The following is a 14,495-nucleotide window of genomic DNA, read 5'->3' as shown; positions in this document are numbered from 1 at the left end:
GAGGGGGTGGTACATATATACAGTTAAATATTGCTCGGCCAAGGAAGGAAGTGGGTTCTTGCCATCTGCGGCAGCATGGGTGGACCTGGAGGGTATTGTGTTGAGTGGAGTGTCAGACAGAGAAAGACAGACGTAATGAGATTTCACTTGTATGTCAAATCTGAAGAACAAAATAAACAAACAAAACAGGAACTTTATCTGTTCTCATAGACACAAAGAACATTTTGATGGCTGCCAGCTGGTAGGGGGTTAGGGTGGTGGGTGAAAAACAGGAACGGATTAACAAGTACAAATTGGTTGTTACAAAGTAGTCATGAGGATGTAGGGTATAGCATAAGGATTATAGTCAATCATATTGTAATAACTACATATGCTGTCAAATGAGTACTAGTTTTATCGGAGTGATAGATGGGATGGGGGTTGGGGAGCAGGGTGAAAAAAGTAAAGGGATGAAGAAGTACAGACTGGTAGTGACAAATAGTCATGGAGATGTAAAGTAAAGCATAAGGAACATAGTCAGTAATATGTTAATAACTATATATAGTGCCAAGTGGGTAGTAGACTAGTTAGGGGGATCACTTCTTAAATTACATAAATGTCTAACCATATGCAGTACACCTGGAATTAATATAAAATATAAAATAATATTGAACGTCAACTGTAACTGAAAAATTAGAAAAGGGAGAAAAGGTGAAGGGCAATAAGAGGTCCAAATTTCCAGGTATAAAACAAATCAGTTATGGGGATGTCATGTACAGCACAGGGAATACAGTCAATAATATTGTGACTGCATGGTATAGTGTCAGATGCTTGCTGGACTTACTACGGTGATCACTTCTTTAGGTATATGAATGTTGAATAACGATGGTGTACACCTGAAACTAATATAATACTGTATGCTACCTACATTTTTTAACAAAAAATCTTTAAAAAAAATAAAAGCCATAGTTATGAGGAAATAAATATTTTATTGTTGTTTATGGTACTTTTTTTTTCTTGGGAGACAACACTGTTGCATCCTCTTACTTGAAAATAATGTCCCTGAAGATAACTAAAGATCACATAGTGTGTATCGGCTGCCTCTGCATCAATGAACTTTTGGGTGCCTGAGACAGAGGTGGGAGACTTTCCACAGGATATCCTTTTATATTTTTAAAAAATTTAACACCATGTGAATGTATTTTAAATATGCTTGAATATATTTCAAAATATAAATTAAAAAAATTTAAAGGTAAAAAATAAAATATAAATATATATAGTACTTTTTGCTTTATTAAAGATAAGTAGAATCTGCAGCTAAGTTACTACAGAGAATAAAGTGAATTCTCTTTGGAGTCTTCATTTACAGCTATAATTGACCTAGATTCCTTACATACGAAACTGTAGGGTAGTGTAGCAGCAGGAAAGAAATACAATCGAGGAAGAGGAGCTGAATTAAGAAATGACAAGGAGCCAGGTATATGATAGAATAGAGGAAGACGAATACTTCTTCTGAAGCTTGTGAATATAGCAATAAATATATTCCTAAATAACCATACTATCTGGATTTCAAGAAAACCTATTTGAGTCACTTAAAGTGTGAAATTGTAAATTTAAAACAAGGTACATGGCATATGGAACAAGTACTATATGCTAAAAAATCATCTGTTGTTTATCTGAAATTAGAATTTAACTAAGCATTCTGTAAACTATCTGGGAACCCTAACTATATATCCATTTTTAAAAAATCATATGTAACTCATCAATTTACCAGCAGATGGCTCCCAAATCTAGTTTAGAATAACACAGCACACTCAAACTTGTGAGGATCATTATTGTATTAGGGTTTTTGTTTGATTGGTCTGGGTATGTATTTGTTTGATTGGTCTGGTGTAGTTGGATTAGTTTTTGGAGGGGGAGCAGGAATTTTTTAATTTAGTTATACAAAAACATAAAATATCCCTTCCCACCATTTTATGACTCTTTGTGATCTTTAAATTTAGACTAAAATGAAAAGGAAATCATAATTTAATTTTTAATGTTTTCTTTCATATGTGTTCAAGCATTTAAATACTAAGTCAACATGTATAATTTCAGTGTAAAGTGACATTTCCCAAAGGAATACATGCAGATATTATGTATTCTGAGCATTAGGGCCGGAATCTCCATAAAAACCATACCTTTACCTCTTCCACACAATGCGATTTGCTGGATATTCTAACATTGAGGCATGAGCTTAGTTTTGTCCCCAAACACACACCCAGTGCTCCCAATGAAATCATTGATCAACAGAATTTTTAGACCTGCCATGATTTTACTAACCCTTTGCCCATGCCAGAATGTTTTGACATGTTCAAGTTTATGATTTATTTTCTAAGAAAAAAGTGTTCTAGAGGCAATCGTGTCTTAAAGTTTATTTTGTCTGATAATGGTATGGCCACTCAAGCTCTCTTTTGGTTCTAGTTTGCATGGCTACAGTTTTCCCTTTTCACTTTAAACCTATTTGTGTCTTTGAATCTAAACTATTTCTTTTGTAGCCAGCATATAGTTGGATTTTTAAATTCATTCTACTAACTTCTGCTTTTTGGTTGAAGTATTTAATCCATTTACATTTACTGTAATTACAGATTAGGTAGAATTGACATCTACCATTTTTTAAATTTGTTTTCTGTTTGTCTTATATCTTTGTTCTTTTATTCCCACATTTCTTCTTTCTTCGGTAAAATAAACTTTTAAATAGACATTGTTAAATAAATATTTAAATAGGTATTTAAACACCTTTCTCTTATTGACTGCCAATCTTAATCTCTTCAAATCCTTCTCCACTCATTTTTTCTTAGTAATAAGACATAAGACTTAAACACATCAAGAAACAAATATAAAAAATGAAGAGATGTGCTTCCTCATGACAACATTAGAACTAAAAACCAGGTCCTCTGATTCTATCTAGTTTTCAAATTTCCACTATCATGTAAGTAGACTATATTAATCTGTGACATGAGATCTTTTTCATTTCTTTCTTGCCAGTTCTGAATTTGTTATATTTTCTCCTTATTGTTTCAGAGGAAACACTTTTCCTTTAATTAACTCTTGAACTTAAATCTCTTAATGCAGTGTTTTCTTAAGTGTGGCCAGCACCCCTGAAGGTATGAGACGAGATTTGAAGCGGTATGCAGACTTGGCATTGAATAACATCTAACCACACAATGAGAAAAGTTGCTTTATTCAATGCTCTTCTGATCCTTCTGACAAGGAGAAAGTCTCATTTTTTGTACCAGTGTTTAACACTTCTCTAATATTGCCCATCTCCCTTTTTAATCAAGAATAGTCAACCTCAAGCCTGGAGTCTTGCCCCAACTGTTTCTAGCTAGAATTTAATATTAGGTTGGTGCAAAAGTAATTGTGGTTTTTGCAATTATTTTTAACCTATTAAACTGTAATTACTAAATCTAAAGTATTGTTTTTGTTTTTGTTGTGGTTATTTTCATGTATGGCAAATCATGCTGATCTACTATTTATAGTTCTACTTAAGTAAAAAATGTGAGTGATTTAAAATAAAACATTGAGTAACTAATATAAATAGTAGTATATGGGTATGGGGGGGGTGGGGAAATCCTGGAAGTGGTACTCGAATAGCTAACTCTGGGAAATTATTGTGCTGGTGGAATCTATTACAATGATAGTCTATTGTAATCTTTGTTTTTCCTGGGCCATAAAGGATGATCCAGGGCTGGAATAAGTCTTCTGAATCCTCGTTTTCCCCTGCATCCTAGATAATTCAAACTCTTCCTTAGTTGCTGTTATTTTTAGTTTCTAAATCTCAGAGCGTTGTTTCTAATGGCGCTGTCTCTGAACTGCTATGGTGTGGACTTTTGTTCCATCCCAGTCTTCTGCTGCTTCCAAATTAAGGGAGATCTTTTCTTTCCCCTCTGCAAGTGGATATGGCTCTTTTGGATAGGCAAGAGGACATTTGAGTAATGCTACCCTCTGATATGTAAAGCATTCTTCATGCCAGCTCTCACCCAGAACCAGAGGACGATGTTCACACATGTAGGGTGAGTTTCCCACCTTCTTGGCACCTATCCTTCATCCCCTCCTTTGGGGATGGGATATTTCAGTATCTGACTATGAGTCCCCAAATGCTCTTTACTCTTGAGGCCTTGAGGATCCTCAGGACTGTCTTAGTGTCTCAAAGTTCCAAGTCGGGTATAGCTTAGTCCACAAGAGAACACTGGATAACTTTATGAAATAAAAAAGAGTAAGGGAAAGAATTGTTGCAAAGAAAATTGACTGTACTATTTCTAAACAGCAATAATTATAAATTGAGTCCTAATGTTTAGGAACATACAGTTAAAATTCTGTATGTTTTGTATGCTTGTTACATTTCTATAACAGGTGTTAGTGGAACTGAGTGGTTTTATATGCTCAGATCAAATTGAAGCAAGTGAGCAAATGTATCTTAAATACCTACTTGGCTAACATACAGGAGCTACTCTGAGTCAAATGCAAGGAATGTTAGTTTACAAATATTTCAAATACTCTATCCCTGGGAAAAGAAAATCACTCCTTTAAGTCCCTGTGGCAGAAAGTTCCAGGTAACTAACTTTTAATTTTCTATACCATCTCTGGTTTAATGTTCTGATCATATGACGGAGTGCTACTTAAAGACTATAATTTTTACTATTCTGTTTTCACAACAGTTGAATCCACATACTTATCTCTATGGCGGCTTTTGTACAGTGCTGAGATTTAATATGCTTCCCTGCCACCCCCCCCCACAAAGAGGCCATAAACTAGAAGTGAGAGGTAAAGAGGCAGGATTATACATATGATTAGAGTAAATAGTAACCATGAATTCTCTAACCCACAACTACTGTGTTTCCCCAAAAATAAGACCTAGCCAGACAATCAGCTTTAATGCGTCTTTTATAGTAAAAATTAATAGAAGACCTGGTCTTATTTTACTAGAAGACCAGGTCTTATAATATAATGTAATGTAATATAATATAATATAATATAATATAATATAATATAATATAATATAATAAACATAAGACCGGGTCTTCTATCAATTTTTGCTCCACAAGACGCATTCGAGCTGATTGTCCAGCTAGGTTTTATTTTTGGGGAAACAGGGTATTTGCCTAAGCTTTACTTTGGGGGTAAAGACTCTCATCAAATCTTGCTTTCAATACAATGAATTGTCACTGACATTGATGTATCAAAAAGCAAGAAGCTCCTCAAATTATATTTTGCAAGACAACAGTATTTTAAGTTTATAGCTAGCTTTTACTTCACATTTTCAGCAGATTGTACTATATACTGTGTGATGCATAACAAAATGCATCATGACCCCTCAGATACCTTATATTTATAATCTTCTGTGCATGTGTGTGCTTGTGAAAGACAGTGATATGTTGCTAGCATATGGAAATAAAAAGATTTATCAGAAAAATACAAAATATAATAAAACTATTTTAGAGTGTGTGTACGTTGTTCAGCTTGTGCAGGTAGAAACATGGCAGGAGGGGGAATACAGATGTGTATGCAAATATTTATAATAAAAATTGAAGGGTGTCAAAATACAAGTATAGCTACCCACTCATTTCTTGAGGATAAGGTCCCTAATCGTTTCTATACATTAGTTTTTTACTATTATACTAGGGCTGAGCATAGTGCCAGGTACAGAGTAAGAATTTAATATATACTTGTTTAAATAATGAATGCATACACGTATGCATTAGTTGGTGAAGGGGTCAGGGGGTAGAGGTTTGTAACAGAGACTGCTAATTGTTCCCCAATACCCAGTCTCCCTTTCTTTTATAGTAATAGTTCCTTTGATTTTTAGCTGAACACATTTATCAACGCTTTTTACTGTTAGGTATGCTACGTGACCGAGTTCTGGACAGTGGAATGTTAGCAAAAGTAATGTGTGCATCTTTCAGGTCATGTCCTTGAAAGGAATCGGCGTGCCCTCCCTTTCCTCTTTATTCACCTAACCCCTGGCTGGAGATGGACATGGTGGTAAGCTATCTTGAACTACACTGCCAAGAGCAAAGCCCTCAAATGCAGCCTGAAATAGGAGTCTGAGTGCCTGATGACTTTGTAGCGGAGAGCCACTATGCCAACAGGACTATATGTGAAAAATAAAGTGCTGTTTTATTGAAGCTGGTGGTTATTTGGGTTTCTGTTGCAGAGATTACATTTACATCCCAATACAAATATCCGGAAGGATTTGATAGAGGTGGTGCTTGCTGAGTTTCAAAGATTGAGTAAGCATTCACCAGATGGACAAAAAGGAAAGGCTTTCAACACGGAGGGAACAGCATGTGTAAAGATAAGGAAGTTTGGAGAATGGTTTTAGGATGCCAAGCAATGAAGCTGGAAAGGCAGACATGGGCCAGATCACAGAGGACTCTGTCTGCCTTGCTGAAAGGTTTAAATTTTTTCTGGTAGACAAGAAGATACTGTGTGACAAGTTTGCAGGACAGCAAAAAGAAGATTAGAGCTTCACAACTCATATGCAAAATAAGCCAAGATAATTAGTCTGTTTTGTAGGAGAGGGAACAGAAATGCAGAGAAGCTAAAGGACTTTTGCAAGTCAGATACAGAGGCAGAATTAGGACCAGAGTTTTTCAAACTGTGGTCTTTGGGCTGACTGCATCAAAATAACTTGGGTTACTGCCCAAGCTGCCGATTCCTCGGTTCCACTCCAGATCAACTCAATTTCTAGGGATGGGTTCCAGGAATTTGCATTTTTAACAAGGACTTCAGGTGCTTGAAAGCTGGAAACCACTGAACTATATATACCAGCCTATCTAAAAATATCCCTAAAAATCTATAAACAGGGCAAGTACACGGTCTCTAGTAAAAAAGTCTTTTAGATGTCAGTTCAACACACTTGCTTTCTCTGTAATCTCATACCTTCTGGGATCTAAAGATTAAAGACGTTGCTTTATAACCAAAACTTCTAGAGGTGGAAAAGAAGAACTAACAACTGAGCACTTATGACTTTCCAGACACTCTTTTTGGCAAACATCATCTCATTAATCCTCACAAACATCCTCAAAGGTAGGCATTACAGTTGTATCCCCTTATCCAAGGTTTTGCTTTCTGCGGTTCCAGTTACCCCCAAGTCAACAGCGATCTGAAAATATTAAGTGGAAAATCCCAGAAATAAACAATTCGTAAGTTTTAAATTGTGTACCTTTCTAAATAGCATGATGAAATCTCACTCTGTCCCCTCCAGGAATTGTCCAGCAGAGCCACACTGTATACGCTCCCCAGCCGTTAGTCACTCAGTAACCCTTTTGGTTATTAGATCAACTGTCACAGTGCTCGTGTTCAAGTAACCCTTTTTTTTACTTAATAACAGCCCCAAAACACAAAAGTCGTGATGCTGGCAATTCAGATATGCCAAAGAGAAGCTGTAAAGTGCTTCCTTTTAAGTGAAGAGGTAAAAGTTCTTCCATTTAATATGGAAAAAAAAACAAACATCGTAGGCTGAGGTTGCTAAGATCTGTGGTAAAAATGAATATTGTATCCATGAAATTGTGAAGGAAAAAGAAATTCATGCTAATTTTGCTGTTGTTCCTCAAACTGCAAAAGTTATGGCCACAGTATATAAGTGCTTAATTAAGATGAAAAGACATTGCTTTATAAACATTTGTGGGTAGAAGATACAAACAGAAAAAAAATATATATATATATATATATATGACTTAGTACTATCTGCGATTTCAGGCATCCACTGGGAGTCTTAGAACATATCTCCTATGAATAAGGGGGAGAACTGTACTATGTCCACCTTACAGATGCAGAAACTGGGGCCAAGGGTTATTAAGGACTGGCCGTACATTACACAGATTCATTTATCAAAAGCCAAAGTCTATCCCTTCATGTTTAACACATCGAGGAAAGGACTAGAAAACACAATTTAGAATCCCTGAGTGATCATAACTGATGTTTGTGTATATGTAAATTATGTTTACTTTTCCAGATTGGACCACTTCTACAAAGTAGTTGGACAAATTTCTGAGATTCCTAAGCATTAGTGACTCTGGGGTTATTATATTTAACTTAAGTATATTTAGCATGTTTTTTGCTAAGCTTTGGGCTTGCACTTGCAAGCTTTTCATATGACTTAGATCTCAGTTCAGAGTTAAGAACTTCGTTCAACTTGCAGGCTTCGGTTTCTTTTGCATTATGAAGAAAATGGAGACCAAGTATCCAGCAGATTTGTTTTGTTTTAAATAGATATTAGCATCTATTTTGTTGACTTTTAAAAAATGATTTAACTTTTTTTTACTTAAAACTTTAAACATAGTTTGTCAAGTTTGTTCCATAATACAATGCCCAGTTCTATTTTACAAAAGGTTTTTCTAAACCGGGCAAGAAATGTGTACATGTTACATTTCATTGCATGACCTTTATGTATTCACATATGCCTTACTTAGTTCATTCAATTTTACTGGAAAAGAAATTAGAGTGCATACAAATATGGTTCTCGCTATTCTGACTGGCATTAAAATCATTAGACATCCATACCTATTGAAATTTGCTGTAAAAGTTTCCAAGTGGCAATAGAAAAATAAAGCTATCTTTTCCTTTCCTTTTAGGTTTTAGTTACATGCACTTTGGAGATAACAAAATAGGTTAAAAGGACATCATCTAAGTGTTTTAAATGCACATAAATGCAACAGAAAACTTAAATCTCAGTCATTTGGTTTTATTCTAGAAATTAATAAAGTATTTTCCCACTACGTATAAGAATGAGCAGAGCTGTTTTTTCTTTGATGCAGACTTCGCTATAGAGTTCTCAAAAATTAGCCACATTAAAACCCTCTGAGGAAGTTATTAATGTTCCCAGTCCCATTCTATTATTTGGAGGGTGTGGCGAATTCAGTCTTTTGTAGGTCCATTCCAGCAACGCCATTCTTCGCAGGTAACTTCTAGACGGGAGGGATGGGGTCTTAAATTGGCAAAGATCTTTAAACAACTTAACCCCGTTAGAGTCCGTCTAATGTTACATCTAGTTTTCCAAAAACAACACGGAAATAAAGTAGGCTCCCCCTCCCCTTTTCCCCCGTTTCTTCAATAGTTCTACACTCCTCTGTTTTAACATTCCTTGTGTCCGTGCTAAACCCGCAAAGCTGTGTGTTGTCAGCAACACAAAATTCTGGCTTTCCAGGGTGACAGTAGGGGACGTGTCGGGGAAAAGGGGCCACTTGCGATTCTGGGGAAGTCGAGGACCCTCAGGACGGTACAGTCCAACTGTGCAGGGAGCCTTCGACTTTGAGCGGAGGCAGGGCTGGCACCTTGTCCCGAGATGAGGGAGGAAGCGCAACTCGCCCAGCGAGAGGCGGCACCGGCCAAATCCCGCGGGAACGGCCTCGGGCGGCCTGCGCCCCGCGCTCGGTTGCCATGGAGATCTGGGTCCTGGGCGGGCGCATTGGGAGAAGCGGAGGAGGCTTACCCGTCCGCGGCCGGAGTTCGCGGGTCCCCCCGAGTCGCGTTCCACCCCCTCCGCCGCCACGTCCGCGAAGGGTGAGTGCGCGTGGCCCATGGAGGCGCCGAGGCGAGTCCTCCTTCCCGGCACTGGAGCGAAGCGAGCGCCGGAGGCCGCGAACCCCCCGCCCCGAACCCGGCCGGAGGGTGAGGCTGCATTTGAACCAAACGGCCTCCGCGGTCCCGGGGCTGCCGAGGGCACGTTTTGAGACACCGGCCCTCGGTGTCCGAAGTGCAGGGGCTGCCGCGTCTCCGTCCCCAAAGCCCCGGGAACCATCCGCCTCCTGGGGTAAGGGAGGATTCGCGGAATCCGGTGAAAGGGGCGCTCGTGGGGCCGTGAACGCGGCTCATCGGGGAGCTCTCCCCCCAAACCGGCCGGGGGAAAAGGCTCTCGTCGCTTCGGAGCCGATTCCCGAGCCGTCTCCACCCCTCTTCCTTTTTGAATGTGTGGAGGTTTCGTTGGGGCTTGTCCAGCTCGAAGTATATAAAGCTCGGATCGGCTAGCAAATGCCACCTCTTAGTCTTTAAGGCCACACGGAGTGGGCCACCAGGTGTGGTCCTACAGAGATAGTGATTTACTCTTTTCTTTTCATAGAGACGATGCTTACGGTACAAGGAGAACCGTTTCCTGGAACATCTGAATTGTAATTCAAGCTTGAGTTACCGACGACAGTCAAGGGGCAAACATGTTAAGCTCCACAAGTGAACTGCAGTTTTCGAATGAAAAAAATACCGAGATCTCCCAATTCGCTTCCCTGGCACTATCAGGTGACGCCTCATCCAGAGGAAAAAACTCAACTGGTTTACCCGAAAAAACTGGCTATCCGGACTCCGTTTACGTTATGGCAGCGAACATTTTTCAGGGTATTCAAGTGGAAAAGTCACCAGAGAAAATCTTGATAAAATACGGGAATGAACCCCTGCGGTCTGTGTCCTCGTCTAAGGATGAATCCTTTCAGCGTTTGTCCTATGAGCTGGCTTTCAGTGCCCTGAAGTGTGAGTAGTACCAGTCTTGACGATAAGCACTAAAAGAAAGTGAGAGAATTTGTGGAGTGCAGCCCCGCCTTTCCGCCGCCTCATATACACCACATTTTGTTTTTACACATATGCATATCTTTGGTCAGTTGCAAATGTCAAGGCATTAGAAGAGTTCATAAAAAGCTCTCCTGACAAGCTCTGTCAGGACAGAACTGATTTTTACTGTAGAGTTTGCCAGCATCGTGTCTTGTCCTTAGATAGATGTAATGTAGTCATTACATTGAACAAAAAATTCCATTAGCAGGAAGAACAAGAATCCGTTGACATCTCCAGTTACAGTTTCCCTTTCCTTGGTTATTTCTTAACATTCTCTGTGTTTACATCTTGTATTTCAGTGTATAATCTTTCACAAATATAAACCAGGAAGGGGCAGAGGAGAGGAACAGAGGTAGAATAAGAAAAAAGGTGCAATATATTAAAAATGAGTATCAAAGTTAAATCAACTCTAATTAAGGTGATCTCATTCATAGCCAATAGCTTTAATTTGGGGAGCTTGTTAATTTATTCCTCCAAACTCTTGAAGAATTCCTCTTTCTAATTTGCTTCTTGCGTTTGAGATGCAATATTTCAGATTTACTCAGTGGTGTTTAATTATCCGCTTCTGAGTGTGGAGTTGACCTTAAGACAGAACCAAATATTGTTACTATGAGAGCAAGCAGTCAAAGAGCTTGGAGGTACTTCTGTTTTTACTAACCATAAACTTTAACATAATATAGTACAGTGTATTCTAATTTAAACTGTAAAGTTTACATTGGTTTTTACTGACTGAATATAGTTCCAAAAAGAAGTTCCAAAATATTTGGAGTATTAGCATGGTTGAAATGATGAACATAGGGCTTTCTAAAGAGACACCTTGAAAGGCAACACTTATTTGCATATCTATTTTTGGTATTGATACTGGGCCTTGCACCTCCTTGCACATAGGCAGTTAACAATTGTTCAGTTGAATTAAAATGTCCCATTAATTTCTTAGACATTGTTATATATTTTTGGTTGTCTGCAGGGATGATGTAGTTCAACTACGAAGCCAGGAATTTGCCAACATAGACAAAAATTTGTTTGATGTTAAGAGGCAATTTCCCTTTAGTTTTCATTTCTTTGTTTTCTCCTGCTTGTGATCTTTTTGTTCTTTGAAAATCTGTCTTAACCATTTTTCCTCCTCCAGTCTTAATCTTTCAGATTGTTTCATCCCTTTCCTCCATCCCCTTTAAAAAAATATAGTGTGTTTTTTGTGTTTTTTTTAAGATTTTATTGGGGAAGGGGAACAGGACTTTATTAGGGAACAGTGTATACTTCCAGGACTTTTTTTTTTCCAAGTCAAGTTGTTGTCCTTTCAATCTTAGTTGTGGAGGGTGCCATTCAGCTTCAAGTTGTTGTCCTTTCAGTCTTAGTTGTGGAGGTCCAGTCGCCATTGCTAGTTGCAGGGGGCACAGCCCACCATCCCTTGGGGTATCGAACCGGCAGCCTTCGGAGTTAGGAGCATGGAGCTCTAACCGCATGAGCCACTGGGCCGGCCCTAAAAAAAATATAGTTTTAAAGACCAACCAAAGTGTTGCACTTGAAATAATCAGTCAAATGAACATTTTTACATTTCTCCTTGCAACAGTGAAATGCAGACTGGGCATCTGTGTTGATTTGTTGTTATTTAATGTTAATTGCAAAACTCTATCATAGACAATTTGTTTTCCTAATAGAATATTGAATTTTACTTTTAAAAATTAATTCTAAAAGCCTGAACTTATTTTATGTAAAATTATGCACTAATTAGATGGTCATGTGTGTAGATTTTCTCTCTCAATCTTTATTTTTGTTTTGTGAGGGTCTTGTTACTATTTGATTTTTTTTTAAATTTTAATTATTAGCATGAATTTTACCATTCATCTTTATATTGTGCAATCCCGGTTTTTTGTTTTTTGTTTTTAATTTTATTGGGGAACAGTGTGTTTCTCTAGGGCCGCTCAGCTCCAAGTCCAGTCGCCGTTTTCAATCTTTATTTGCAGGGGGGCGCAGACCACCATCCCATGCAGGAATTGAACTGGCAACCTTGTTGTTAAGAGCTCGTGCTCTAACCAACTGAGCCATCCGGCTGCCCCCTATTTGATATTTTTTAATGACTCAGAAAATTCTATTCAGATAGATTATTGTCATAGGCCTTTGCAAACCTGCTTTTGTTTGAAATGTTCATTTTCTTAAGTTTAGATTCTAAAATAAGATGGCTGTTGTTTACTTGGTACAGATATTATTTTCTTACAATAATATATTGCTTGAATTATCATCTGAATAATTTCTGATTGTTCCAGTGGAATAAAACCATAATTCCTAAAGGCAGTGATTTTCCAAGATAATTAAGAGCCTGAGATTTTCTTTTAAATATTGGAGGCTCTTGTGCATTTTGTGTTTGTCTTCTGCATTTTATCAGTGTTTTATCAATACTTTCTTATTTGTAAACTCACATTTGGCTTATACAGTATAGGTTAAGGGAAATCATGGTTCAAGAAAGAAAACTCAGGATTTCTTCCCCAAGATTTTATAGAAGCAGTAAAGCACAAACTAAAGAGAGCTTAGGTAATGATCCCTTTTATTGGTGTATTTAGGAACAGGTAATTAGATCATGTTACCATATTCTTTGAGGAAGTCCAAGGGGAAGAAAAAAATGATAGAAAATCCCTTAATTACACAAATGTGAAGTATATTCCTTTGGTTGTGTTTCATGTTTTTCAGTTTTCTTGTTTGCTTCTTTGTTGATGTCCTTCCTGTATAAGCTCTTTCAAAGCAGAGTGTATTTATCTGATTAACATTTTAAAGGTTTAAAGGGCTCAGTATGTTTTTGGAAGTAAAGACAACCACTACTCTGGTGTCACTAAATAGCCCCAAGGTCAGTTTTCTGGCTAAAGGAGGTGATGAAGAGTAGCTTATTCCTATTAAGTTGGACTTTTGTCAAAGAAGTAAAGTACATCAGAGAATCTTGTGATGTTTCAAGGAATACTAAATATTGAAAAAGAAGAAAAACTAGCAAAATTATTTCTTAAAAAATAAATTAATGAACAACAAATAAAGAAAAAAACCTTGAGGAAAGAGATATCCCTGAAATTGCTGATCTTATTCCTGGCTTAGTTCTCTCTCCAATCTCTCTCTCTCTCTCTCTCTCTCTCTCTCTCTCTCTCTCTCTCTCTCTCTCTCTCTCTCCCCCTCCATATATATATTGGGGGTGCCAAAAAAATGTATACACATTTTAAGAGATGTTATCTATGCTCAAGCAGTAGTTCGCCATACTCAGAAGTGTCTGGATGCTGATGGTAACCACTGTGAGCACCTCTTGTAATTGCAGAAGTCAAACGTGACTTGTACTCATCTTTTGTTGTCGGTGTATATTAACAATTAATAGAGTTTCTTCCTTTCTTAAATGTGTATACATTTTTTTGGCACCAATATATGTTGGTGAACTTTCAGTCCCAGGCACTGGCTGTGGCATTAACCTGGTCATTTCAGAATCATTTAACCTGTCAGTGAAAAACCTTGTAAATGTTTAATGTATGGTTTGGTTATGGGTTTGGGAATTCATTGTAGTTGGGGGTCCCTAAGATACCCTCAGGGTCAGTGATTTTGTTACCAACCTTGGGTTCTTAGGCTCCCTGTGTAGTAGAAGTTGACAAGAGGCCAAACCAGAAGCTCAGACAAGATTTATTGGGCTTATGCCCAGCACAAGAGAGACGACACAGTGAGAGTTCTCTGGCTGGCTCCTGGAAGGGAGCCATTGGCGGCATTACACAGGGCAGAGGGGGAGGGCTTGATGTCAGCTGGGGCAATCCTCTCCTTTCTTCCTGGTTATGGTGCTTGCACAGACCCTGGATGCTGAGGTCCTGGTGCATGCTTGGTAGGCCCAAGATGGTGGTGCTGTTCATTGCTGCCACCCCAGGAAGGTGGTACAGCAGACCACTCAAGTTGTGTGTCCATGGGATGAGGGGTCGACT

General features: G+C 38.2%; 1 protein-coding gene and 1 long non-coding RNA gene across 7 annotated transcripts in view; one reads left to right on the top strand and one right to left on the bottom strand.

Moving 5' to 3' along the window:
* Nucleotides 1-9,392: 9,392 nt before the first annotated feature.
* The window catches only part of NSUN7 (NOP2/Sun RNA methyltransferase family member 7), a 32,821-nt gene continuing 27,718 nt past the window's right edge, over nt 9,393-14,495 (top strand). Inside the window, exons 1-2 of one of the 5 annotated variants that reach the window (XM_088790016.1) lie at nt 9,393-9,525; nt 10,082-10,482. In XM_088790016.1, coding sequence (XP_088646142.1) covers nt 10,173-10,482 — 310 coding nt within the window. In that variant the 5' untranslated portion in view covers nt 9,393-9,525; nt 10,082-10,172. The other 4 variants (XM_088790022.1, XM_074324601.2, XM_074324603.2 and 1 more) reach the window with 4 other exon arrangements.
* Nucleotides 11,603-14,495, bottom strand: part of LOC141569977 (uncharacterized) — a 28,804-nt gene continuing 25,911 nt past the window's right edge. For both annotated transcript variants that reach the window (XR_016018500.1, XR_012493732.2), the window contains exon 4: nt 11,603-12,040. This is a non-coding gene — a long non-coding RNA (uncharacterized LOC141569977). The remainder of the gene's footprint in view (nt 12,041-14,495) is intronic.

Source organism: Rhinolophus sinicus, chromosome 1, assembly GCF_057876585.1.
Source record: "Rhinolophus sinicus isolate RSI-liver-muscle chromosome 1, RSI-T2T, whole genome shotgun sequence".
Taxonomy (NCBI): Eukaryota; Metazoa; Chordata; class Mammalia; order Chiroptera; family Rhinolophidae; genus Rhinolophus; species Rhinolophus sinicus.
This window is presented reverse-complemented; position numbering and strand designations above follow the sequence as displayed.